The sequence below is a fragment of the Ixodes scapularis genome, unplaced genomic scaffold, assembly GCF_016920785.2.
Source record: "Ixodes scapularis isolate PalLabHiFi unplaced genomic scaffold, ASM1692078v2 PGA_scaffold10__122_contigs__length_95168666, whole genome shotgun sequence".
NCBI lineage: Eukaryota > Metazoa > Arthropoda > Arachnida > Ixodida > Ixodidae > Ixodes > Ixodes scapularis.
The window spans coordinates 20,110,322-20,137,676 of NW_024609836.1; the positions used below are offsets into that span (position 1 = coordinate 20,110,322).

The following is a 27,355-nucleotide window of genomic DNA, read 5'->3' on the forward strand; positions in this document are numbered from 1 at the left end:
AATGTTAAAACATCTAGAAGTCAACACCCTCTAAGTGATGAATCACATCACGACTGTGAAGGGAAAATGGGCCAGTAAAGTCCAACTGCTAACAACGGATAGTAACATGTATGTGTACCATGCAGCGCTTACGCAAAAAAACTGGAAGGAGTCATGATTAAAAGACTCGGGATCTTGAGTCGGGTATTTGCTCCACTTTGTCCTGGCTTCAGTAAGCTGAAGGCACAGTTTGACAAGGACCCTTCAGTGATCATACAAAGAAGAAGAATGTCCCAAGATATACGAGCACCAGAGCCGCTTTGGCGCCAAATGCTTGGAAACGAAGCGATTATGTTGTTAATAAATTGTTATGCACCCGACTTCACCCCCTTCGCTGCTGTGGAACCCAGGTGCTCTGCTAGCTAAGCTTGCGCCCACGACATGAATGAAGACGACAATGCATATTTTAGAACTCCACCGACAACAGTGGCGACGACCAGGGATATCGATCGATTTTCCCGATTTGGCCGTTAGATTCCGAGCTCTGGTTTCTGACCGCGGAGTCAATCTTCTGAAAGAACCGAATCGCGTCCTCCCTGATGAAGTACGGCTACATCACCTCGGCCCTCCCGCATTCAGAAGCATTCGTGCATTCGCGCCATTTTTCACACTCAACGCGGCGATCAGCCCTACGAAACACTGAGAACAGAGATGATTATCACCGCACCACTGAGTCGGATCAACGGCGTCTCCAGCAGCAGGTGACCGCCGAGGAGCTCGGCGACCCTACCAAATTTTTCACGACTGATGGAACAGCTCCTCGGGGACAAGGCACTATGGATACACATATCCAGTCTCAGAGAGCGTTTTTCCAACATCTTCAGCGCTAAGTGCGGATAATTTTGAGTGCGTTAACTGCCCGCTCGATCTCCACCCCATAGGGTGGAAATTCAGCGGGCAATTCACTTGATCTACCATGCTTGCTATAGCAAGCAAGGCAGATCAAATCATGAATGTAGGCCATCTTGCCATCTCTACTTTACGCCAGGGAGCTCCAACCCCACACGCTGACATCCTCCTGGTCTTACCGGTTCTCTCGGCTGATCGATTCCAATCCCCGTATGGAGACAAGGGTGGACGAATTAAGTTACGAACTCTGTGACCTACAAGTTTAAGCTTTCGGTCCCCAACCGTACGAGTGAACACAACCCGACCCGGCATAAACCTCAGAAAGATGTCTACCAAGCTACAAGCATGTTGGCACCATCATCGGCACGAACCCCAAGCCAAAATATGTCGCTTACCATTTAGTTGTTTGTGGAAACGGCAAGTGCAATTGATCAAGGCAGCCAGCGTTCATAAAGCAACAATAGACTGTTTCTTTTAGGTCACCGAGCGCGAAGAAAAGTCCGCTTTCTGTTGGACACCAGTGCTGAAGTTGCTTTGTTCTCCTACGATAGTCGACATCTGCAGGAGCCTTCCTCACCTTATGAAGTGAACGGATCTGTAATAAAGGCATACGGGGAATAGCCGCTGATGCTGGACATGGACTTCGCCGGACATTTTGCTCAATTTTTTATAATAGCGGATCTACGGTAAGCAATCATAGGAGCCGACTTTGTGCGGAGATTCGTGCTCACTGTAGACTTTAAAAGGAACATGCTCCTCGATACCGGGACGGAACTGAGTGCCTAAGTCATCGTGTCGAAGACGGCCGCTCTCAGTCCCACTTTTCCACGACCGGGAGCGGACAATCCATGGCAGAGCGTTGTCGACAAATTTCTCGCAGTGTTTCGACCATTTGCTCCTGATTAACATGTTGCGACGAAGCTCGATTGGTCGTCGAAATATATCTTTTAATGTTCGGCTCCGTTGAGGCGTGGTGACATTCTTTTTTCTTTTCCAGCTCGATCTTTCTCTTCCTTTCCTTTTTATTCCAGCGTTCACGCGACACCGTCACATGCCGCCGCCTCAAAAAGTCGTCGACCCGACGCACACAACACGCAAGGAAACTGGTGTTATGAAGAGACTTTAAAGCACACACAAAACACGCGATAGTTGCAAGTGCTGTACACGTATAAAACAGTATTCAAGTCCACGCAAAACACAATCGTCCGAAGCGGTAATTGGAAGTCCTGTACATATATAATACAACATTCAAGTACAGACACGACACAATCGTCCCACGTGGTAATTGCAACTCCTGTACAAGTATAAAACAGTATTCTATTGAACAGTTTTAGGAGAGTGAAAATTCTGCAACAGGCTCTAGATACGGTTTCAGTTTTTCTACGTGCCCATGTCCCGCCCTGAACCATCACCGAACTCTATTTCATAATTCACCGGCGATAGCTTGGCCACAACTCGATGAGGCCCAGTGCACATTGTCCGTTTTTTAAGCCCCACTGGCGGGGCCCTCAACAGCACCAACTGGTCTCGTTCTAACGTTGTCAGTTCGGTGTTCGTCAAATAGTCTCTTCTGCTTCTCCTGAGCCAACTTGATGTGTCGTGCAGCCAATCTACGCGCTTCGTTCAAGCGCTCACGCACGAGCACCGCGTATTCGGAGCTTGCTTGCAGTTCTTGCAGCTCTTTCCTGTTATAAGCCACATCCAAGGGGAAAACAGGGTCACGTCCATACAGAAGGAAAAAAGGAGAAGTACGAACTGTGTCCTGATATCCTGTGTTATAGCAGAACAGTATATAGGGCAAAACATCAGCCCACTTCTCTCCAGATGAGGTAATGATTCGCATCATCTGTTTGAGCTTTTTGTTGGCTCGTTCGACGAGGCCGTTGGCAGCTGGGTGATAAGCTGTAGTCGTTGCGTGACGTATACCACGGTACTTGAGGTAATCGGAAGTTGATCTGGCAGTCATCTGTGTGCCCCTGTCCGTAACTAGTACTGTGGGGCATCCGTGCTTGAGGATAATTCTCCTCTCGATGAACTTCTGCACCGTGGAAGCCTCAATGTTACGAACAGCTTTCGCCTCAACAAACTTGGTTAGGTAGTCTACGGCAACTATGACAAACTTGTACCTTCGTGAAGCCTGGAAGGGCCCAATTATGTCGAGTCCAACTGTATGAAATGGCACATCGACTTCAACTGGCTGCAGCAGTCCGTAAGGGCACGTCGTAGTCATCTTCATCCGTTGACAGAGGTCACAGCTTTTCACGAACCATTGGACATCCAGATACTGTCGAGGCCAGAAATATTTACTGTGGATTTTCTCGTATGTGCGACGGATTCCCATGTGTGCTCCGAATCGACTTCCATGAAATTCGTGAAGTACTTCCGCTCGCTTCGTCGCCGGCAAGCATAAAACAAATCGTTCATGCGTTGGTCCTGCATCCCTTTTGTACAATACATTATGAAAAAGCACGAATTGTTTACTTGCTCTCTTCTGCTGTTTCTTTGTACCAGCCTTTTTCTGCAGTATCTTTATGATTTTTGTACAGAACGAGTCCTCCTCCTGCTCGGAGGTTAAGTTGGGCTCTTTGACCTCAAACACATCGCAAGTGCAGGTCCTCCCAGTCTCTCCAGAGCCGTTGGTACTCGAAGGTTTCCCTGAGCAGAAGCGGCTTGGAATATGGGACAGACAACCGGGGGCAGTGTGACATGCGCCAGACTTGTACACAACTTCAAAGTCGAATTCTTGGAGCAGGAGAAACCACCTGAGCAGGCGTTGGTTTCCCTCCTTGTAACGAAGAACCCAGCAGAGCGCATGGTGATCTGTAACAACATGAAACTTTCTGCCCATTAGGTAGGGACGTAGTTGTTCCAGGGACCACTTAACTGCAAGGGCCTCAAGTTCAGTGGATGTGTAGTTCTCTTCAGCTCCGTGAAGAGAACGGCTGAGGTATACAACAGGCCTGTAATCCCCAGTTTCATCTTCCTGGAGGAGGATGGCGCCGAGGCCGGTTCTGGAAGCATCAGTGTGGACCTGGAGGCCGTATTTAGAGTCCTCTGAAAAGTGCTTCAAGACGGGAGGTCCACATAAGGCAGATTTCAGTTCATGGAAGCCGTGTTCTTGTGGAGCACCCCATGTGAAGGCTTCTTCTTTTTTCAGGAGCTTTCTCAAGGGGGCTGCGATGGCACTATGGTTCCAAATGAACTTTCGGAAATAGGACGTCAGTCCCAAGAACGATTGAACTTCAGCCGCAGTTCTAGGAACGGGGAATCGCGTTACGGCATCGACTTCCTCTGGATCAGGTGCAATACCTTTCTGGGATACAATATGTCCAAGGTAAGTCACTCTGGTGCAAAAGAATGGCACTTCTGCGGTTTGAACTTGAGATTTGCGGCCTCAAAACGCGCGAAAATATTTCCCAGTTGTCGAAGGTGATCTTGGAACGTTGTGCTATAAACAATGCAGTCGTCCATGTAGACCAGTGCGTTGCGATACTTTAGATCACCGATAATGGCATCTACAGTTCGCTGGCACGTTGCCGGTGCCCCTTTTAACCCGAACGGCATTCTCAGAAATTCATACAGCCCCCACTACGTAACAAAAGCTGTCTTAGCGGTGTCGCCAGGTTCCACCTCTGTTTGGTAGAATCCTGAAAGGAGGTCCAATGTTGAGAAATACTTGCTCCCACTCAATGCCGCCAGAGCGTCATCGATTCGTGGTAGTGGATAGACAACGTTTTCAGTTACAGCATTTAGCTTCCTGTAGCCTACACACATCCTTGTCGACTTGTCCTTTTTTTGAACTAGAACCAGTGGTGATGCCCAGGAGCTTTTGGAGGGCTGGATAATTTTTTGCATCCATTAGGTCTTTTATCATTGCCTTCACCAAATCTCTTTGAGCCGGTGAAATTCGCTTTGGGTATTGTGCAATTGGTTTTGCACCACCAGTAGAAATGGAATGTTTCTCTATCGTACAAGATCCCAGGTGTGCAGTGTCAGTTGCAAAACTAGAACGATATCTCATCAAGAGTTGTTTTACTGCCTCCAGCTCTTCGGAGTTCAGCGAAGCTCCCAGGTTGAAGCTCAACTCATCAATTATTATCTGCTGCGTTTCGTTGCGGACTTTCGGCACATCTTCCTGGTTCTCAAGATCAGAAAAACTGGAACATTGCAGGACTGATTCCCATTCGATGGGAGACAAGTCAACCGCTTCAACAGCTTCTACCTTTTTACCTTTTCTGCTGATCCTAAAGATGCCCTCGCAGGTATTTTGGATGGCCTCAAGGAAAAGTTTGTAGCAAAAAGTTTGAAAGTCTTTGTTCCTGCATCGATGACTGTCTGTTGCAGTTCCAACAGGTACCGTTCAATAGCTGATTGAGAACCTGTTACGTATAAGATATCGCGACTTGTCTCGCCGTCTGAGACTTCCAAAACGACTTCGATGACTTTCCGGAAAAGAGGCGGTACTACTTGGGTGGTCGTTGCATAAACCTTGAGTGGTTTGATCGAAAACGTGTTTCTACCCCAGTCGATAAATGCTTTTGAAGAGCGTATAAAGTCATCTCCAAGTAACACTAAGTCTTCCTTTAAATGTGGGATAACCACAAAAGTCTGTCGGAATTACCTTCCGTCCACCGTAATGTCGACACTCACTTCTCCATTATTTTCAAGTGGCAGCCCATTTGCTCCCACAAGTTTCAGGGAAGATTTTGAAGGTGTCATCTGAAGTCTCTGGCAAACAGCTTCATTCACAAGGCTTCTGGTGGAACCAGAATCCAAAACTGCACTGAGTTCCAGGGATCCCATAAAGACTGGGACCCGTTTGACGCCCACAGAAGATTCACAGCTAACGCGCTGCACTACTGGTGTCTCCCCGGAGGCTCCGAAGACACCAGGTCGGAGTTTTCCAGGTCAGTCGGAACGTTAGGCTCCGCTTGAAATGCGCGCTGCCATTCAAGAAATTCTTGCGTGAGAGGCTGGGGGCACCATGTAACAAAGCGGCCTTCCTGTTTGCAATTTAGGCAAAGCTTGAGTACTTTCCGACGGGATCCTTGAGCCTTGGTCTGGGCTGCATTGTTCTGGCGACGGAATTCCTTTTGGTAGGTCAGACTTGGTCGTGGTTTGTCATTCGCACTGCTCGCTGCATCGTATTCCTGACGTTTTTCCCCAGGCTCCTGTTGCCGATCAAGTTTGACGAAACTGCACAGCTCATCGGCCCCTCCTTCGTGGAAGTTTGAAACTTTTAATGACTTCTCTTCGGGCTTCTTGGCTTTTCCGCTTGCTCGATCAAACTTCATAAAAGAGTCGAGCAAGTCATCAAGCGATGTGAAGCTTCTATCGAAATACATCCGCTTTGCCTTGTCGTTCAGCGATTCAAGAAGCAATTCGCACTTCTCGGCTTCGCTTCCTGTGAAGACACATTCTTCTATCAGTTGCAGCTTCTGAATAGCGTACTCCATGCACGTTTCTGTGGAGGTCTGTCTTCGAGCGAACATTGCTCTTTGATTTTCGACAGGGCTTTCTAAATTGTAGTGCCGCCGAAACGCGGACTTAACATCATTCCAAGTGCTCATCTTCTTGGAGTTAAGCTCGAAGCGCATCCAAGCAAAATCTTTGGAAAGTAGCTTTGATATCAGCAGCGGCAGTGCGATATCTTCCGGCAGCCCGTAAATTTTCAGCCAAAATTCGACCTGATGGAACCAACCAATTACGTCAGTGGCAAGGAGGGGAGCTGCACTTACGACCGCGGTGGATGGCTGAACTCGATGGTTGATGGTATCTCCCGGTCTTCTCCCCTGGCTTTGCTGGTTCGAGCCCTTGTCTCTGCTTTCAGATGTGCTGCATGAGTTTGGAACGCTCTCTTGTAGTTCGGTATGCAGCGACCGCTGCTGCCGTTTCTTTTTCTTTGATATTATATTCTGTTGCCCTTGGTGCTTGGAGCCCTCGTCGCTGCTTTCAGAGTTGCTTCTCGAGCTCGCGGCCTCCAAGCAGTTGAGTCTCTCGATTACTAGGGACAGTAATCCGCACACCAGGGTCTCCATGGCTTTCAGAGAAGCGCTATCCCCAGCAGCACTTGCAGAATAGGCAGGCGTCGGTGCGGGTACAGTCTGTTGTCGGCTAAGAAGCTCTGCGATGCGTTGCCTCAATTCAGCGATTTCTTCGTCCCTCCTCGAAAGGATCTGCTGAAGTTCTTCGCTCCGTGCAACTGCCGCCTCAACTTTAGCTTGAAACGACGCGTCACTGCCGCTTTTTGCGCCGTCTTCATCCATCGTTGCTGACGTTGTAGTGAAGCCTTCTCGTTGATGCGAAGAGCTCAATGGGCGATTTGATAATGACCGCCGTCCCCACATAAATTTACCTCATTACGGAGTCCCCGTTCGGGCGCCAAGTGCGACGAAGCTCGTTTGGTCGTCGAAATATATCTTTTAATGTTCGGCTCCGTTGAGGCGTGGTGACATTCTTTTTTCTTTTCCAGCTCGATCTTTCTCTTCCTTTCCTTTTTCTTCCAGCGTTCACGCGACACCGTCACACATGTCTAACATACCATTATTCATCATATTGAAACAAAGGGCGATCCGGCCTTCGCAAGACCACAACGCCTGGAAACCGATCGTCACCAGATAACCAAAAATTAGTTCGACCACATGCTTGAACTGTGTTACATCCGGCCATCTTCGAGTTCACGGTTATCGGCGCTTCACATGGCCCCAAAGAGAACCGGAAACTGGCACCCCTGCTGGCATTATCGGGTATTAAGAAAATGTATCATGCCAAGCCGTCACCCCATTCTCCATATCCGAGACTTCAATGGCAATCTGCAGGCTGGAATGATCTCAAGAAAACTGGATTTGGTAAAAGCCTATCACCAAACGTCCATTAAACCGACGGACATTCCGAAGACCATTGTCATCATGGCGTTTGAGCTGTTTCAGTTCTTGAGAATGCCCTTTGGGCTCCGCAACGCCGCTTAGACCTTCCAGTGCTTTGTGAAGAAAGCGCTCTGAGGTTTGTAATTCACGTATGCCTAGAGCGATGGCATATCCTCGTGTTCAGCAATTAACACGCCCGAAAAGCACGCCGACCATCTGCGACAGCTCTTCTCGCAATTGAGAGAATACAAACTCGTCGTGAATCCCACCAAGGGGTAGTTCAGTGTCAACGAGCTCGATTCTCTAGGCCACCGGATGACACCCAAGGAATTCAGCCCGTACCCGAGCAAGTCGACGTCATCAAAAACATTATCCAAAAAAGAAGACAATGAAGCTCCGCGATTTTCTCGTACTCGGAAAAACGACGACGACGAGTCAGAACAGTAGGTGACTTTTCTGATCCCTTCCTTCATATCAACTGAAGTAATCGTATAATTTATTCGCCTACTAACTACAACTGCAGCACTTCATATTTACAATCCTTCGCCCCACGCCCTGAGCGCGTGTGGGGCTTTTGGCTCTTCAACACCATGCAAAACACCGAGCTGAACGATCAGGGAACACACTCGTCAGAGCAAGTAATAGAACATTCTTACTCTGCTGAACCGAGCAACCCAAATGACGTTCCTATGGATTCTAGTGCTGCAGACCTTCTTCCTTCATCACTTTCACAAGGCAGTGAAGCGTCATTGACACCCGGCCAAGGCACACCTCGTGGTACCGACGACGACATGGAAGAATCTGCAACAGCTCAAAGATCTGAGCACGACCGCTACACACTGGTACCATCGAAAAAGCGTCCCAAACCAAGCGAGTCACCGCCTAAGGCTCCACAAGTAGGACAAACTGTCATATTTGTACCAGCGAACCACACGGATTCCCTCACCAAACTTAGCATCATGAGTGTTTCCTCCGAGCTGGAAAACCACTGCCCAGAAAGCATCCAGATGATACGCCCAAACAACCGACTGAACTTGATCGCAGTAGACACCAGAAACCGGCAGGCTACTCGATCGCTTCTAAAACTAACATCACTGTGCGGAGTCACTGTGAAGTCGTACGAGCCCGGACCCCGCGATGGAGCCGTCGGCGTCATCAAGGGTGTTGGCGACGACGTTGATGATGCTCTCCTAAAAGCTGGGCTAACCTCGGAGATACCCGTGGTCCACGCCAGAATACTAGGTAAATCTCAAGTAGTCAGTATCCTTTTTAATGGGTCAAAAATACCCAAGTACGTGCCGCTCTCACGGGTCAGGTACCAAGTTTGGGATTTCGAAGAGCGCCCCTTGCAGTGCGCCAACTGTGGCCGTTTTGGCCACAAGACTGTGGTCTGTACGAAGAATCAGATGTGCAGTCGATGTGGAGGCAGCCACAGTCGAGCGAGCTGCGACGCTTCTCCCCTGTGTGTTAACTGCGGCAGTGAACATGATGCCCTTGTAGCTTCCTGTCCCAAACAAGTTGAACAAAGAGAACTTGCCAAGAACAAAAGAAGATTTCACAACAACGATCAGAGCGGCCACAAATACACGCCAGAAGTGGGGCCACCTCTAGAGATTTTAAGGCCCCTACAACCACTCAAACAAGCCAGCAAGGAAACTGCCATCCAGCACCCAGCTGCTCAAGCAATGACACCCAATCTTGAGCCCCGCAAGGAAAGGGGGCCTCCACAGTGTAGCTATAGAGACGCTCTAAAAAATGTGCAGGACAAGAAACATCCACCTACGCCCCCACGTAGCACCCCAACTGCAGCAATGCAATCAAATACACAAGAACATACTAAGGTAAACAAAGACCGAACAACAAATGAGCCCTCTACTGATAACGCTAAACAAGAAACAGGGTCATTTTGTAGGACAGCAATTAATGTCGTAATTGATTATGTTCGCCGCTTACTCAATGACAGCCAATCAGAGTGGGCGAAAGTTTTACTTAAACTAGTCGACTTCGCACTCCCGTACATCTACACCTTGGTAATTTAGACCCATTTGAACTTATTCTAAATGCAGCGACTATTTTCCAGTGGAATGCTAATGGACTTAAATCAAGGCTTGGAGATCTAAGACAGTTCACGTGGAAACACCAATTTCCTTTAATTACAATATCAGAGTCTGGAATTCCAGACAAAAATGCCATAAAGCTTTCAGGATATACCTTCGTTACCTCACAAAGGTCAAATGGGGTGAGCAGAGTTCTAATAGGCGTAAGAAAAGATTTAAGTTACATAGACCATGAAGTGGCACCTCATGACACAAATGAATATGCTTGCATAACAGTTAAAAGTAAATCGCGCAAGTGTACGTTGATATCGGCGTACATACAACCAAGAGCAACATTCGATACCCAACGACTAGAAAGGCTTATTCAAGACACTCCTTCCCCTCATATACTTTGCGGAGACTTTAATGCACATCACGAGCTTTGGGGTGGCACCCGAAATGATAAACGGGGTAACACGATTAGCGAACTCACCTCAAAATTGAATCTGGTGCTACTCAATGACGGAAGCCCCACGTTCTATAGAGGAACAACGGTGAGCAGTGCTCTCGATCTGAGTTTTGTCTCTTCAAGCTTTCTTCAAAACGTTTCATGGACTACAGATCTCGAAACTCGAGGTAGTGATCATTATCCTATTCTTCTCACAGTTCGTGATTTTGCCGGTTGTAAGACATCCAACGCCCTTTCATGTACTGACTGGAACCTTTTTTCAGAACTAGCAGGGAAATGTATAACAGCAGCAACAACAAACGAGGAGTTTGCACCGTCTATTGCTCACTGCCTAAAACTGTCGACAAAACAGATACATGTACCTTTCCATTGTACTGACATTGATGCTGAATATGAAAGATTGCGAGCTATTCAAAGACGAGCTGAGCGGAAAGCAAGACGAACAAAAACTTTAGAGGATTCTCGTGCAGCTCGGAAGGCACAAAAAAAGGTTCACCGCTATTTAGACGCTCTTAGCCGTCGTCGATGGCGCGAATTCTGTAACTCTCTTGACACTGCGAAAGGTCTATCTCATGCATGGAGGGTCGTGAGAGGCCTGAAAACTCGAGCGCAACAACGCCACCCATTCAGAGCATTAAGTCTGTACTACGGATGCTCAGACATTGAAATCGCTGAAGCTTTTTGCAAGCAAATTACACAATTATGTCACCCACAACTTAAAGATCAACCATTCCAAAATCTTGCGCCCCTAACACGTGATGCTTCCTTAGACCTTCCGCTCACATTAAATGAACTAAACTACGCTTTACAAGATATCAAAAAGCACACTTCCCCTGGCCCAGACGGGGTCACTTATTCTGCGTTGGCCTGTTTAAACGAATCTGCAAGACTTAGACTCCTGGAATATTATAATACATCATTCCTCACGGGCACACTTCCCACAGAGTGGAAGCAGGCAAAAATTGTCCCTATCCTTAAACCCGGTCGGTCTCCTCTCGACCTTAGATCATTCAGACCCATTGCACTCACTAGCTGCATATGTAAGGTCATGGAACGCATGATACTCGCAAGAATGTCATGGTTTCTCGAGAACAGATCAATATATCCAAAGGAGATGGCTGGCTTCAGAGCAGGACGCTCAACTGTAGACAACGTCATTGAACTTATCAGCTCTATCGAACAAGGCCTGCATGAACGCAAGATAACGTCGGCCGTTTTTCTAGAAATAGAGAAAGCATTTGACTCAATTGACCATCACTGTATCCTAAACGCCATAAAAAATCAAGGTTTTGGAGGTAGAATATTCAACTGGGTTCAAAACTACTTAAGTGAACGTACGGTTTTTATGGAAACGATTGAGGGCCGAACAACCTTACATAATGTAAAAAGAGGAGTACCACAAGGGGGAGCCCTGAGTCCGCTGCTTTTTAATCTCGCGCTCTTCAACTTACCCCGTCAGGTTTCTAAAGACGTCCGCCTTTCACTATATGCTGACGATATTTGCTTATGGGCCACCAATGCAAATCGCTTTGTCACTCAAAGGAGACTCCATAAATCACCCATAAAAATCAGTAATTTTCTTAACCGTTGTGGTATGAGCCTGTCGGTCGAGAAGACAGTAGCCATCGCCTTTACTCGAATGTCGATGAAGCGATTTCCTATCGTCTTTGGTGGACGAGTAATTCCATTTGTTGTAAAACACAAATTTCTCGGTTTTACAATAGACAAACACCTAGCCTGGAATCACCATACAAAAGAACTAAAATCCAAGCTGGCCTCAGCCGGCAACGTGCTACGCTTCCTGACTGGCACCACGTGGGAAAAATCCTTTAAATCTATGCTAATGCTGCAAACGTCTTTAATTAATAGCCTTCTCAGATATAGCTTGCCAGTTTTAACTAACATATGTGTATCGGGCACAAAAATCATTGAGGCAGAGCTTTGTAAGTCCCTCAGGACTTGCCTAGGTGTACCCCCGGGCACATCAAGTATCTGCACTATTGCCGAAGCAAGGGCATTGCCTCTAGCAATTATGGCAAAACAAGAAGCATTACGTATTCACTTGAGACACAAATTACAACACCGTCAACATCACTTGTCAGACATAACAAATCTGCGACCAATGTCAAGTTTTGGCAGAATATTATTTATATGTACCAGCAACGTTCCAAATTATGCTGAATTCCATGCAGTCTCAGGATGCCCCCCGTGAACTCTAGCCGTACCCCACGTAAATTTTAATATTCCTGGATTTACAAAAAAGACTGCTCAAGCTCAACCAGTCGTACTGCAACACGTACTAAACCTTCTACATGACAAGTACCGTAACAGTACTCATGTTTACTCTGACGGGTCCACGCGCTCGGAAAGTTCATCATCTGCATTCGTCATACCCAGACTAGGTGTTGTGGAGGCACTGAAACACTGTCGAGTTGTCTCCTCTACCGCAGCAGAACTCTGCGCGCAGAACATGGCCCTATGCTACATTACCAAGTCTACAAGGAGATGGAGGTGGACGATATTCACCGACTCACGAGCGGCATTACAAATGCTACAACGGTCACCTTTAAAATCATCAAACCCAGTGCTGGTTATGAAAACACTTTGCAACTATGCCGCAGCAACAAACAAGGGTCATACAGTTGACTTTCAATGGGTACCCGGACACACAGGAATTCCTGGGAACGAGTCGGCTGACGCTGAAGCAGAAAATGCGCATAACCTTGCTCCATCTGAAAACATTCCTTTCACTCGACAAGAGGCTGCAAGACATGTGGCATCATTCGGTAAAAACACTTTCCTGGGTGAATGGTCGTCCACCAAAACTGCTACCCATACCTCCATCAAATCGACCCGGGACTAGAAAACTCTATTCCTAAAAAATTACCTCGAAACGTGGAAACTTGTTTGCATAGATGTCGCTTGAATTCTGCTTTCACAAATATTCAGATGCACAAATTCGGGTTTATTTCAAGTCCGAACTGTTTACAATGCAACGTCCCTGAAGACCTCCACCACGTCATCTGTGAGTGCGAGTTGTTTAACACTGAGAGACGCGCACTTCACGACACTATTCAGAAATTAAGTAGCGATCCATTGAGCCTAAACAAGATCCTTGGCCCTTGGAACGATCGAAAAAGCCAACAGACCGCTATAGACGCCTTAGTGGTCTACTTAGAGAAAACAGACCTAATTAGCCGTCTTTGACTTAAAATCCTTTCCCGAATAACTTCTAGCTCTTGATAAGGCAGGGAAGTGACGCTGTGTGCAGTATACTTTATGAGGCGGAAACGGCAGTCACTGAGCCCCCATCTTTCTTTACTGTAGGAATATCTGAATATCTGCTTCATTGTGACATCTCTTATGTGACGGTGCGAAGTGTCCGGAGACCTCACGGTTGAACTCGACAGAACACAATGTTGAATGCTACAGACTGTTATACATGAAGATGGGCTTTTTAACTCTAACAGTGTCGCATTACAAAAGCGATCTTTTTTTTCTTCCATTCATTGTGTATATATTTACAAATTCTCACTATTCTGTGATAACTGATTTTTTTTTTGCACCAGACTGTATGCGCTCTGTGTTTTGCTACCTTTATTTTTTCCTCTTCCCTGTCCTCTGTTATCCCACTCCCCGTCCCCACGCAGAGTAGCCAACCGAGACTTCTTCGGTTAATTTCTCTGTTTTTTCCTGATCATTAAATGAATGAATGAAAATCTCGTACTCGTGCCTTAAGGAAGGCGCCAGGGTCGGTGCTGGCCATTCGCGACTGCTGATAAGCGGCTGCGATTGGCCAGCGCCGGCCCTCGCGGTTAGGGCTGGATAAGCTGGGGTAAGCTCCCGGCTGATACAGCCCCAAGATGTAGCAACAGGAGGTGTCACCCTGCTGTCAAGATGGCAGTGGGAGAGGAGGAAAAGAGAAGGATGGTGAGGAGGATTTTCCTAGCTTACGGAAAATGATTTTGTAGGTCGGCGTTAAGGACGACGTCTAGGGTGACGTTGAGGATGACGTCATAGAGGACGACGTCAAGAACGACGTTCGAGGACGACGTAAACGACGGTGTCTAGAACAACGTCGAGGACGACGTCTTAGAGAACGACGTCTAGGACGACCTCAAGGAAGAGCTCTGGTAGAACCTCAAGGACGACGTCCTAGAGGACTACGTCAAGGATGTCGTCCAGGGCGACCTCACGGACGACCTATAGCACGACGTCGAGTATGACACCAGGGATGTCAGGTCACGTAAGCTTCAAGTACCGGCGCTTACCAGCTTACGCGATCGGCGCTTACGCTTCCGCCTTCATCGCTTCAGCCACGGGCGTTACGTGACCTTTATTACGTGATCTTGAGCGTGGCTGGGCCTATAAAGCTTTCGTTATAAAAAAATGTCACAGGATACACAAGCTCCAGAGCCGCATCGGCGCCAGAGGCTTTTGAACAAAACGGTTATATAGTCTAAATAAATTATTATAAGGGCTAAAGCACCTCCTTGTTCGTCGCTATTGGCAATTTCAGGGGATTTGACGTCACCAGCAGTAAAAAGGCATGTAGGTGAAAAACGGGGAGGTAGTGCCTCTGCAGCAGAAACTGGCGTGACTATATGCAAAAAGAAAAGCGCCATCTACAGTCCGTTGCAACTCAAGAATGTAGGGCGAGGGTAAGACGGGCCGGGGAGGAGAAAGCAGACGGAACGCTGGAGGGCTAAACGTCCTCTTCCCTTTAGCGTTCCGTCTGCTTCCTCCTCCCCAGCCCGTCTTAACTTAGCCCTACCTTTTTGAGTTGCAACGAACTATAGTGTAGTCAAAATCCATCGTCAAATTTCCGTCATATTGGAGGGTTCCCGTACCGCTAGTTTTGTCCAAGAGACAAGGGCCCCAGAAAAGTGGGAGTCAAATGACTAAAATATGATCGCCTGCTGTAAATCCAGTACGAACCCTTCACAGAACGTCCTCCATAAAAACCACTCACTGACTTTGTTGCTGCGACCTTGTTGCGACCTTGTAATTTCGCGGTGAGTGCCCAGATACACTGTCCTAAAATTATGAAAACCGAGTTAAATGAAGATGCGCCTCATCCACAACTGGACATACCTCCGCAAATCTAACTCATGAGGGCCCTCACTCACCCTCATCTTCACAGGTGAGATGAGGGTGAGTGAGCTTCCAAACCACACCGTAAGGTGAGTGAGTGCCGTGAGGGCTGTGAGGACCGTGAGTGCGTGAGGGCCGTGAAGGCGGTGAGTGTGTGAGGGGTGTGAGGGCCATGAGTGCATGAGGGGCGTGAGGGCGGGGAGTGCGTGAGTGGCATGAGGGCCATGAGGGGCGTGACGGGTAGAGTGCGTGAGGGCCGTGAGGGCGGTGAGTGCGTGAGGGGTGTGAGGGCCATGAGAGCGTGAGGGGCGTGAGGGTGGTGAGTGTGTGAGTGGCATGAGGGCCGTGAGGGGCGTAAGGGGTATGAGTGCGTGACGGGTGTGAGGGCCATGAGTGCGTGAAGGGCGCGAGGGCGGTGAGTGTGTGAGTGGCGTGAGGGCCGTGAGGGGCGTGAAGGTGGTGAGTGCGTGAGGGGTGTGAGGGTCATGAGTGCGTGAGGGGCGTGAGGGCGGTGAGTGGCATGAGGGCAACGAGTGCGTGAGGGGCGAGAGGGCCGTGATGTTCAGTGAAAGTAAGTGAAGGGCTGAAGGTGAGTGTGACTATGAGGATAAGGGTGAGTGAGGGGCTGAGGGTGAGTGTAGCTGTGAGGGTGAGGGTGAGTGAGGGGTTGAGGGTGAGTGCAGCTGTGAGGGTGAGGGTGAGTAATTGGCTTAGGTGAGTGTGGCTGTGAGGGTGAGGGTGAGTGAGGGGGACCTAAAATGCCGACCTCTGCAACTGGAAGACAAGACCTCACCCCCGCCCAGTATGGCGGCTCCTAATGTCATGATGCTGATAGCTGTCATTAATTTTGCATATGGCATATACTGTGGCCGTTAAAGCTAATTTTCGTAGCCCCCCGGAACCTTGGAGAGACGACGATAGAAGGAGCTCACTGGTGAATGTGCTCCCGTCCAGGCTGCCCTCCTCCATGGCCCTCCGGCGCTCGTCCAGGTACACGTCCATGTAGTCCCGCAGCCGGGACTCGTCGAGGCTGCGCTCGTGCTCGGCCACCAGCTTGTCCAGCAGCGCGTGAAAGTCCCGCTTGAGGCTCTGCAGCTCCGAGAAGCCCGCACTCAGCTCAATCGGAGTCACGCTGCACAAAACACGCCGAACTTAAGGCCTCTATGCACATTTGTGTCGGAGAGCATTTGAGTGCGTTTGACTGCGTTGCGTCGAGAAACGAAAGAGAGTAAGCGGCAAATCGGTGCTTTGTATGAAGTGTGGAATCGATTTCAAGAAATGGCTTTGCACGCAACATAAGAAGCAGGGATGTCCTGGTTTCTCGCAGCCGCAACGCAGTCAAACGCTCTAAAACGTTACTGTGCTTAGGTGCCTTTACAGGGATGCAACGGCGCCGATAGAGTGTCGTTATCCAAGGTGTCTGAACTATCTTCCAAAACTCGTAATAGAGATTACGGTATAATTCGATTTTAAAACAAACGTTTTCACGGGGACTTTTCGTATATCGTTTCTTCCGTCCTGCAACGCATTCCGCAACCAGCCATGAGATCCCGGGAACACTTCAGGTAAAGCCAGTGGCTTGTACGCGCACTGTCGGCGTCTTCATTTCGAACAGCGTAGCGGAAGGGGAGCCATGACCTACGAAAATGTCCCTCTTTTTTTTTTTTTTTGCTTTGCTTCACCTTACGGTGGACTGCAACAGATGCCACTAATGGGGACTTTCAGTAAACCGTACGTTGCGGAGAGTGGACCCAGCGGGCGCCTGCTCAATCCATGCTTCACACCAAAGTGGCGGCACGAGCTCCCTCTAGCAAAGCGTAGCTCTAGAATAGTCTACTAAAAGGGTCTAGTGTCACTTCCGCACCTGCCTGCAAGGCAATGACGCTGCCTGTCAAACAGTGTTGTTGCCTTGCCTGCCTCCTAACAGGACGCAAACATATACTAACATACAAACAACCAAAACCTGCGAGGCCTTTTTTTTTCTCCACGGCAATGGTTATTTCGCTTCTTTCAAATCTTCGAAGGGGTCGCTCGGAACGAGTCGCGCCAAGGTCGCTATGGAGCGTTATTGTAGTAGAAGCGTTACTCGAAAAAAAAAAAAATGTTCGCGGTGTATTTAATCAACATATCAGCCATGCCTATCTCCTCAGATCTCTCACAGTGACATTACTATTCTTGCGTATATTGAGAAAATAAAACTGTGTTTCAATGCCGCCAAGCGTCTCTACCGCGCCAAGCATCGATGACGCATGTGGTGGCGTGCGAAGGAGTGGGAGTGCTTCCCCGGTTTGTGGGCAACAAATCTCGGTATACCAGAAATTTTTTTAGAAATCTACCTGTTACCGAGAATTATGATCCGCGCACCAGGAATTGAGAGATCCCCCATGAAGAAACTGCGCATTCCATATACCAGGGGTGGCCAAGCTGCGGCTCTTCGCGTGTGAAAGTGCGGCTCGCGGCACCTTCCCCTAACCCCCACCTTCCTCCCGGTCACGCGAGCACTTCCACAAAAAGATAAATGGAACGCGTCCTAAATCGAAAGACAGGTTGTGGTTTCGTAGTCTTGTGTTACTGCTACCTTACGTACCGTTAGACTGCTTTTGACTCGGATAGATCGAAAGTAGTTTGAGTTTCGTTTATTTCTCTAAACAAAAGTCCCCCCCCCCCTCTCCGCGGCTCTTAGGAGTTTCGTAGTTTTGTTTGCGGCTCTTAGGCCGGGTCAGCCTGGCCACCCCTGAAATATACCAAAATGAACACCAGATAACGGGAAGCTTGGTGCTACTTTGCCAGAATCCAGTGAATTTCGATGCTACGAGAGCCACCGGAACCAATCCCATGGCATGTGAGTGTCAGGTGACTTTGGAGGGTGTCACGTGATACACTGACAGATTGGCTGGGCGCGTAAGTCGTCTGCTGCATCGTCAGCTGAAATGAGAAGAAAGCAGCCTCGTGCTTCTTTAGTAGTAAACGCAGTTCGGTGCGACGCACCATGTCCAAAGGTTGGGCATAGTTGCGTGGAGGAACGGCGTGGCCCCGTTCACCAGGCGGATGAGCCGCGCCAGGTCTCCCTGGTCGTCGCTCGAAGGGACGTCGAAGAGCAGGCTAGCCAGCACAGAGACCACGGCCTCGTTCAGCAGGGGTTCCGGGTCCAGGGCCCTGCCCGCAGCGCCTTCCAGGCGAGCCACGAGTCGGTCGGCCGCCTCGTGTACCCGGTCCTCGACGCTGAGCTTGCCGAAGCAGAAGTCCCGCAGGGTGTGCAGTACGAACCGCCGATGCTCGGTCCAGTGCTGGCCCTCGCACTCAGAGATGCCTGCAGCACACGCGGTCTTGGAAACTGCCCGTGTTCTCAGACGCACACTAATACCCTTGCTCACGAACACTGAAAAGTCTCCAAAACAAACTTCTTTTTTTTAATCAGAGAATTCGTGCGCGTTGGTAGGCACGCCCAGAGTTGAGGTCGCAGAAGAGTGGTACTGTAGTTGATGGCACGTTTAGAGACCAGGTTAAGAGCTAGCAGAGCGAACGCTGATGAGTTGTGATGATGCAATTAATGCAAAAGTGCGAGTGAGCTGGACAAGAATGACGGTAATAATTCACGGAGAAGGGGAACAAGGGGGACAAAGGACAAACACATATCTCCAGACACAGCTAGGTGACCGGTGCGTGACTGGAAAATCCGCCTGGTCCTGGTATTGAACCAGGGACCTCTCCATTTCCAGTGGAGCGCAATACCAACTGAGCTAACCAGGGGTTAGACGTCATTAGAGCAAACGGGTTTTATCATCTGCCACCAGTCTAACACCAACAAAGGTGAACAGCCTGAATTTTAAGGTTATGATGATAATGCAGTTAATAAAAAGGTTAGAGCGATCTGGACAAGAGTAGCGATAATAATCCCTGGAAAAGGGAAACAAGGAGGACAAAGGCAAACAAATTTCCAAACACAGCTACGTGACTGGCTGTGTGCGCACCAGTCACTAGATGTGTTTGGAGATATGTGTTTTTCCTTTGTCCCTCCTTATTTTCCTTCTCGAGGGATTATTATCGTCATCGCTGATGAATTGGTCGCCTGTTCTCCAGCGTTTTTTTCTGCCGAAATAAAAAGGTGGGAGAAGCTTCCCCTGAACTCTGAACATGTCACCAGCTAGAGGGTCTACTGATGAGCAGCGGGGAAATAGAAAAACTACATTTTTAGAGATCAGAACCAGTACGGCAATCACCCCTGCTTTGAAGGCGAAGAATGCGTCGGTGAGGACATGCTGGTTGTTGCTCGTTTTAGTTCGCAAAATAATTTTAAAAAAAAATATAGACGCGCCGCCGTATTCAAACAGGTACTAACCATTTTATTTGCTCAGCTTTCTAAGTATAAGCCCAATCGTGAATTAAGGTTCTCGCACACCCAAAAATAAATTCGAAATCAAATTCTTCCTTTAAAGCGACAATTTAAAGCTTGCCGGTATTTTTTTTCCGCCAGATTTCAAATTAAATTTTACAGCCAGTGTCAAGATCAATTGCTTGAAACCACAGCGTTTTCAGAGTGCCAGCCTATTTATCATTGTCTCCCGTTTCTTGAAGCAGTGGCCGGGGAGAAGCGCGTGCCAGCGTTCGGAACGGTCGCAAGTTTGATTAGCTCCCGAGGAGCGTCTGCAACGGCTTTCACCGGCCGTGGTTCATCTACTGAAATGTCTCAGGATTCCTACCGAGTGGTTCTGCCGTCTCTGCCCACAGGTACCGAAGTTTCGAACTCTGTATTTGCGCATTGTGACGCCCATACAAGATAGACGATCTTCAAACACAAATGGAACGCCATGGCGTTCTAGAAGATTTGATTGGAGCTGGCCAGTACCAAATGAACCATGTTTGGCTCTTCAGGTTTAACTCTCTGACTGCGAAGAGGAAGCTTCTTGCGATAAAAGAACTGGACGTGAAAGAAAAACGTTGTTTGCTCATCGACCCTGATGAATGCGAGGTCCGACTACGACTGCACTGGACACCGATTCACATAAGCGACCGCGCAGTACGGAGGGCCCTGGAGCTTTACGGGAAGGTGAACGAAGTGTCCCGAAACACGTGGAGGGTGGAAGGATTCCAGAATGTTCAGACGACAACGAGATTCGTTAAAATGAACCTCAAGGAGGACACAACAAAAGATCACCTCCCGCAACAGCTGGTTATGTTCGGCAGCAAGGTCCTGGTCGTCGTTCCAGGGAGTGCACCACTCTGCCTCCGATGCAAGAGGACAGGCCACATTCGCAGGGAGTGCCGAGTTCCCCACTGCGACAAGTGCAATCGTTATGGCCACGAGCAGGAGGACTGCATTCGAACATATGCCACCGCCTGCTCCCGGGGACGACAACTCGTAGTTCTTCATCGATGAAGAAGCTGAGAAAGGCGAAGACGACATTCGACGTCCAGTCACTACCGGTGATCCAAAAGTTTCAGACGGACGACAAGAACACCTAGAACGGAAGAATGACACCACCTTGTCAAGTTGTCCAACTGTCCCAAATTGTTCCTGCACGAGAGGACGACACTTTGGCGTCTAATTGTCAAGCTGGTCGTGAAAGAGACCTATCCCGGAAGAACGACACCACCTCATCTAGTCCCCTGGCCGGTCGAGAGGGAGACCTAGCACGGGAGATCGACACCACCTTGACAAGTTGCCTGGGAGCTGACAACCCCGCGGCTGGGAGCATCAGTCCGGACGTCAACGGTCCTGCCTCTGACCGCTCAAAGGGCAGTTAACGAAGCCAGCTTGCATGAGCGATCACCATTCGGACATCACGTCCGAAGACGACCTGGAAATGGAGGACGGCGCTGACCCCTCAAAGAGGCCTTTGGACCTCGTAGAGGAGGGGCCTGACTGGACTCCAGTTCACGGGAGGAAGAAACGGTGCAAGCCCCGCCCTCCCCCAGGCAATGGATGAGAGCGAACCTCGTAGGAGGTGGTTACTTTCTGGTTACATTCAAACTGCGATCGCTTTAGGCCATGTCTTTCTTAGTTCCACTTCCTCTTTACTAGAGCCAGTTGCAAAGTTATGCATAATGTAATTTCCATGTGAGGTTGTTTATATGTCGTCTTCCAATGCACGCTTCCCCCTCCAATCCCAACAACGCTTCCGACTAAAAAAAAAAAAACTGGCCCTTCCACTAAAGGTTTAACATTTGGAACCCTCAACATTAGAGGACTAAACTCTAGTCGAAAACAGTACCAGCTGCTAAGTTTGCTTCACGAGGAGCAATTAGACTTTTTGGCCTTACAAGAAAACAAAAATGGCGGAGAAAGAGCGCGTTACGAGGGCGTTACAGCCTTTTCTTACCTCGTACGAGGTATGCGTAACGCATGCAGTTGGAACTGCAGGGGGTTGTTTTTTATTCCTGAAAAAGTCTGTTCCCCTTTCAGACGTGAGTGTCATTACCGATGTCCATGGGCGTTTTATTTTGTGTGACTTTAATTTGATGGAAGAACAGTAGAGAGTAATTTGCATCTATGCCCCTTGTAAGGTTAGTGAACCGGAGGCATTCTTCCGAAGTATTTCACATTACAGTAATCTGATCGGACCACAATACTTCTAGGCGACTTTAATTGCATTTGTGAAGCAAGAGACAGAACTCCATTCACGCGCGCAAGTGATTCTAGTGCAAATGTGCTGAGTGAAATAATCGCTGAGAATAATTTGCAAGATGTTTTTTAAACTTCAAAAAGTACAAAGAAATTCAGTTCACACATTTTCAGACATCCTCTTACGCACGCCTTGACCGCATTTATTTTTCTAGCGACATTGTAAATAACATCGAATCGTATCACGTAAAACCTGTGTTCTTTAGTGACCACTGTCTTGTAAATGTTACAATTGGAGAAACCCAAACCCCGAGGTCAAAGTTTAACTGGCGATTATGGAAGTTGAACGCAGGCCTACTTAAAGACAAGACATTTGAAGCTGCAGTGGACGATATCCTTGATAAAATGGTTGAGCAAAGCTGGATGTGCCCCTTAGAACGGTGGGAGCGGTTCAAAGAGGAGGCTAAAATGACGGAAATTGAAAGATCGAGCACGCTCAAGTTCTACGCCAGGGCAGAAGAGCAAAAACTGCAGCAGAATTTACATGCTCTGAGTGAAACAGAATGTACTAACCCTGGTCAAGGTGTAAAAGGCATAGAAAATATCAAAGCACAACTCGAACACTTTCAGAAAGCGCGATATGTCGGTGCTGTGGTCCGTGCAAGGACGCAAAGGTGTTCTTTGTGGCGAACAACCTACTAAGCAAGCTAGCTGAAAAAAAGATAAGCTCTGTCCAAAGAAATAACCGAAATCGAGAGAAATGGCACCCTCACCGCGGATAGCACAAACATCGAGGAGGCGTTTGTAGAACATTACCGACGGATATTTTATTTATTTTATTTTTACATACTGCAGCCCCGTCGGGGCTATTGCAGGTGTGGGGGGAAAAATCACAGTTCACAGAATTCAATATTGAATAAGACAGAAAAAAAAATCGTAAAATAGGATCAACCGCTGTCAACCGCACACAGAAATTCGTCTGGAGGTAATGAACGGATGTTACCGGGTAGCAGATTCCAATGTTCAAGCGATCTAGAGAAAAAACTGTATTTGAATATGTCAGTGCGTGCATAAAATGGTGAAATGTTTAGGTCATGGTGGCTCCTTGTTCATGACTCTATGTGAAACCTTATGTATGCGTCTAATGAGGTGAGACGTGGTGAGTTAACCAGACCGTAAAGGACTTTAAGGCTCTCAGTGTGACGTCTATTGGAAAGAGGACTTAAGCTGAGAGCAGAAAGGTTAGAGGATAGGGAAAAATCTCTGTCGTAGCGACGGAAAATAAAACGTCCTGCTTTTTTCCTGGACTGATTCGATTTTGCTAATATCACATTGTTTCCAGGGATTCCATGTTGTTGAACCGTACTCAAGGATAGGGCGTATTACTGTTTTATATGTTAGAGGTCTGGTTTCTTGCGGGCCAACACGAAGGGTACGTTGAAGATAGCCGAGTTTTTGAAGTGCTTTGTTAGAAGTGGAATCGATGTGTCTTGACCAAGACATGTCTTGCGAGAAAAAAAGACCAAGATACTTGCATTTAGAAACTCTTTCCAATGTGCCGCCATTGAATGAATATGTAAACATAAAAGGAACCATACGCTTAGAAAAGGACATTAAGACGGTTTTGCGAAAGGTTATGGTCATTTGCTAGGCCTTACACCAGGTGCAGAAACTTGCAAATGAACTGTTAAGGAAGTTATGGTCTCCAGGGGAATTAATCGTGTGGTGCAGGACACAGACGTCAGCGTAAAGACGGATTTTAGTGGCGATGTTGCCTGGTAAGTCGTTCACGTAGAGCAAGAAAAGAAGCGGACCGAGAACAGAGCCTTGTGGGACACCTGATGACACATCGACAGTAGAAGAATTGTGTAGTATTTAAATTTTTTCATTTAAGTTTCACCGCTGGTCCCACGTATATTTGTTATCTCGCACAAACCATAGCCTTCATAAAACATTGAACGTTGATTGGATTTGTGGTTTCACCAGAAAATTAACCCGACTGATCGCTAGTTTTTAATAAACTATAATCAATCGATAAATACGGTAGTTGATTTTTCGCCGGTCATATTGTACAAAAGACGTTAAAACTACAATTGTTTTTACTAGTTTTACTACGCCATAAATGACATTGCATTCCCATTTTAAACTTCACGTTGTGAGGCCTACAGAAATATGAACATGGGTAGCCTTTTAAAATGAAGTAATTTGTAAGTTATTATTTGAACAGTATAATCCCCCTCACCGACAATGAGAAGCACGCTGAAATGGTTTACCGTGGAAGCCTGTGTCATAAAAGAAATAACAACGTCAAAAATATTAAAGCAGGCATTTTTTACTTTTTCTTGACTTTCTCCAGCACAAGCTTTCAATTAAACTGAAAAGAAAATCGCAATTAAAGCATCACTCGAATAATCTGAAGGTTAATCTATGAACTGCCCAGACTCGATATACGTTAGGTGAGGGCGAAGGGTGATCGGAAAGTCTCGTAAAGGTCGCTAGCCCTCATCACCAGAGTATCGCTGCGGCCGATGCTGTCTGTGTCGTGGTGCGGGTTGTTCGCTGGAGTTGCAGAGTCTACTCTGCTCGAATAGAAGAATATTTAACCAGAAATTTATGGTATTAGCCTCTTGAAAATCGCGGCCCTCACCAAGATAATTGAAGCGGGTGAACCCACACTATCGAGAAAAGCATTTAACAACACAAATATTGCTGCGTTGCTCGGTCACACTCGTTTATTACAGTCACGGCAGATATATTAGAACAGTTTCTTTCACTTGTTTCAGTTGTCCTGCAAACCGTGCAGTTAGCGGATCGTAACTAGAAGAGGCACTTTCTGCTCATCGCAACGTATAGTAGAATTGCTCAGATTCCGGAAAACTTACCCGCACCATGGCACAGTAGAGGGAAACATTGGCTGCAGAGGAACGCAATAGCAAGGTAATTTCCAATACAGCACTAACTTCTCTTGATACTAAATATTTATATTTCTGCAAAAGCTATAAGTTAATAAAAAGGAAACGCATAGAACCATTCTGATGTTAGCCTGAGACTGAGGCAGGAAAAGAGGTAGTTTCAAAGTAGAAGAAAAAGGAACAGTCGAGGATACGTCTCTAACACAGCTAAAGACAAGTTTATTCGGTCACCCTCTTATATACACTCCACAATCTTCACCACAGAACCTTCGCGACCTCCAAAGCCAAAAGATAACAAAGAACTCATCTCTTTCCACCACAATAATCAAACGACCTTGACAATCCTACAAAGCCCCCTCACCAACACAACCTATCTCCTCTCTCCCGGAAGACGATCGACCTTCGCGTACATAGCACACCCTCCTCCTCTCCTCCCCGGCCCACAATCCCGAAACAACCCGGCAACAAAAGATACCAATCCACCTGATCCAAACCAAAGACACAAAGGAGGAAACCACTTACACCCTTTCACAATCAACAACCACTTAACAAAACTCTCAAATCCGCAAGAAGGTTTTTGCACTGCTGCTAAGCTGTAACGACACTTGACTAATGCAGTTGCCCATTGATTTCATTCTTATTGTTTCCTTTACAACCCTTTTGATGTCGTTTACTTCCCTGTGTATTATTTCTGTTTCGGACCAACGTGGTATACAATTATTACATTCTTGAACATGTTTCGCTATTTCCGAATCAGTCGCGTTGTTTTTGACATTTCTTTTGTGTTCAGTCAATCTATCATTTATACACCTCGACGTTTGACCCACATACTTAAAACCACATTCTAGGGGAATTTCGTATACCACTCCATTATCACACGGAATAGACTTTTCTCGATGCATTTTTGTGCATTCCCTTACACTCTTGTGGAAGGGCGTGAGCTTACTCAATTTATAGTCGGAACTAAAAACCAGATCAACATCGAACTTTTTTGCACAAGCCTTCAAGTTGTGAGAAATTTTGTGATAGTACGGAATTACAGTAGTTCTATGTTTTGGCCTTTGCTTTGGTTCTGCTCTACATTTGTCTGCGAATTTTACGGATAACTGTTTCCCTACGAATTCATCCTGATAACCAGCACTGTTTAGCCTTCTCCACTGCCTTTTCACTGATTCAGCCAAGAAATGAGTACATGATCTATCCATTGCATTTGTGATTAAAGACCTGACAATACCTGCTTTGACTGTTTTTGAATGGCAACTGTTTTTTGATAGCAGCGGTTTTGCGTTTTCTTTTCCATATTCCCAACATAGCCCGTTTTCATTGTGAATCATAAGCTCTAAAAACTGCAGTTTACCATTCATGGGTCGTTCGACTGTAAACCTCAGTTCTGGGGCAGCCGATCTGATCAATGCTTCCAGAGTGTCAGACAATCCCTCCCGAAAAGAACAGATCAAAATGTCATCGACATATCTTTTCACAAAACAGGATTCGGACGTCAATTCTTGCAACTTATCAGATACAATGCAATCCAAAGAATTTAGGTAAATTTCCGCTAACGCCGGTGCTACACTCGACCCAATGCATACTCCCTCTTTCTGTAAATACTTTTTTCCTTGATACTCTACTATTGTTGACTGCAAGTAATAATCAAGAACGGCAAGAAAACTGTCCACCGATATGCCTGACCGCGATTGGAACCTTACCAAATTCATTTCAAGCACCCCTTTTACCCTTTCCAACAGACGACTCTTCTCTAATGAGTAATAAAGATCCTTGATGTCCATTGACAACATATCTCCTTCCTTTCCATGATGACCTTCGAGTACCGTGATCAACTCACTCGAATTTCTCAGTGACAAAGACTTATCTAGAATTGCATGATTTAAACCTTTTTGAAGAAACACGGAAACTACCTTCTGCCAAGTGCCATTCTCATTGATCACCACTCTAAGTGGCATCTCCGGTTTATGATCCTTAATGAAGAACTTTACGCTCAACGCTGATTTCGACAGATTTACCATGGTCTTTGCTACGTCCTTAAATTCGTCTTCCTCTAAAATTGAAACTATATTTTTCTTTAACTTTCCGATGTTTCCACCCCATTCTTGAAACAAGGATTCCATCGCTTCACCCGTTTTCGTTTGAAATGACGATTTTGAAAGAACCGCGAATCTACCGGATTTATCCGTTTGTAGCAATTGTAATGACCGATCCTCTAACTCTTTTCTAACCGAACTGACGACACGAAAATCCCTTTTCTCATTTGGGTATCCAATGCCCATTACGTTTTCCATTCTGCCAACAGCCTGTTCAATAAACGCCGCTCTTTCCTCATGCCTGACCATTCTTGCAACCGACTGTATAGAAGAAAATACATCCACCCTTGACGGTTTTACATCAATACAAAACTTCGGTCCGTTTTCCAACACTGCTTGCGTCTTCCTTGATAACACTACGCCACCCGGATTGATAACAGAACCTCCACACATCCGATCGAAAAAACTAAAAACCCGTGAGTCTCTATC

At 47.2% G+C, this 27,355-nt stretch overlaps 1 protein-coding gene across 1 annotated transcript in view; it reads right to left on the minus strand.

The window, feature by feature from the left end:
• LOC8039976 (cytochrome P450 2J3) overlaps positions 1 to 27,355 on the minus strand; it is a 69,592-nt gene that overhangs the window by 19,334 nt on the left and 22,903 nt on the right. The window contains exons 2-3 of the mRNA XM_029966716.4: positions 18,342 to 18,663; positions 16,286 to 16,485 (exon numbers count right to left, since the gene is read on the minus strand). Coding sequence (XP_029822576.2) covers positions 16,286 to 16,485; positions 18,342 to 18,663 — 522 coding nt within the window. The remainder of the gene's footprint in view (positions 1 to 16,285; positions 16,486 to 18,341; positions 18,664 to 27,355) is intronic.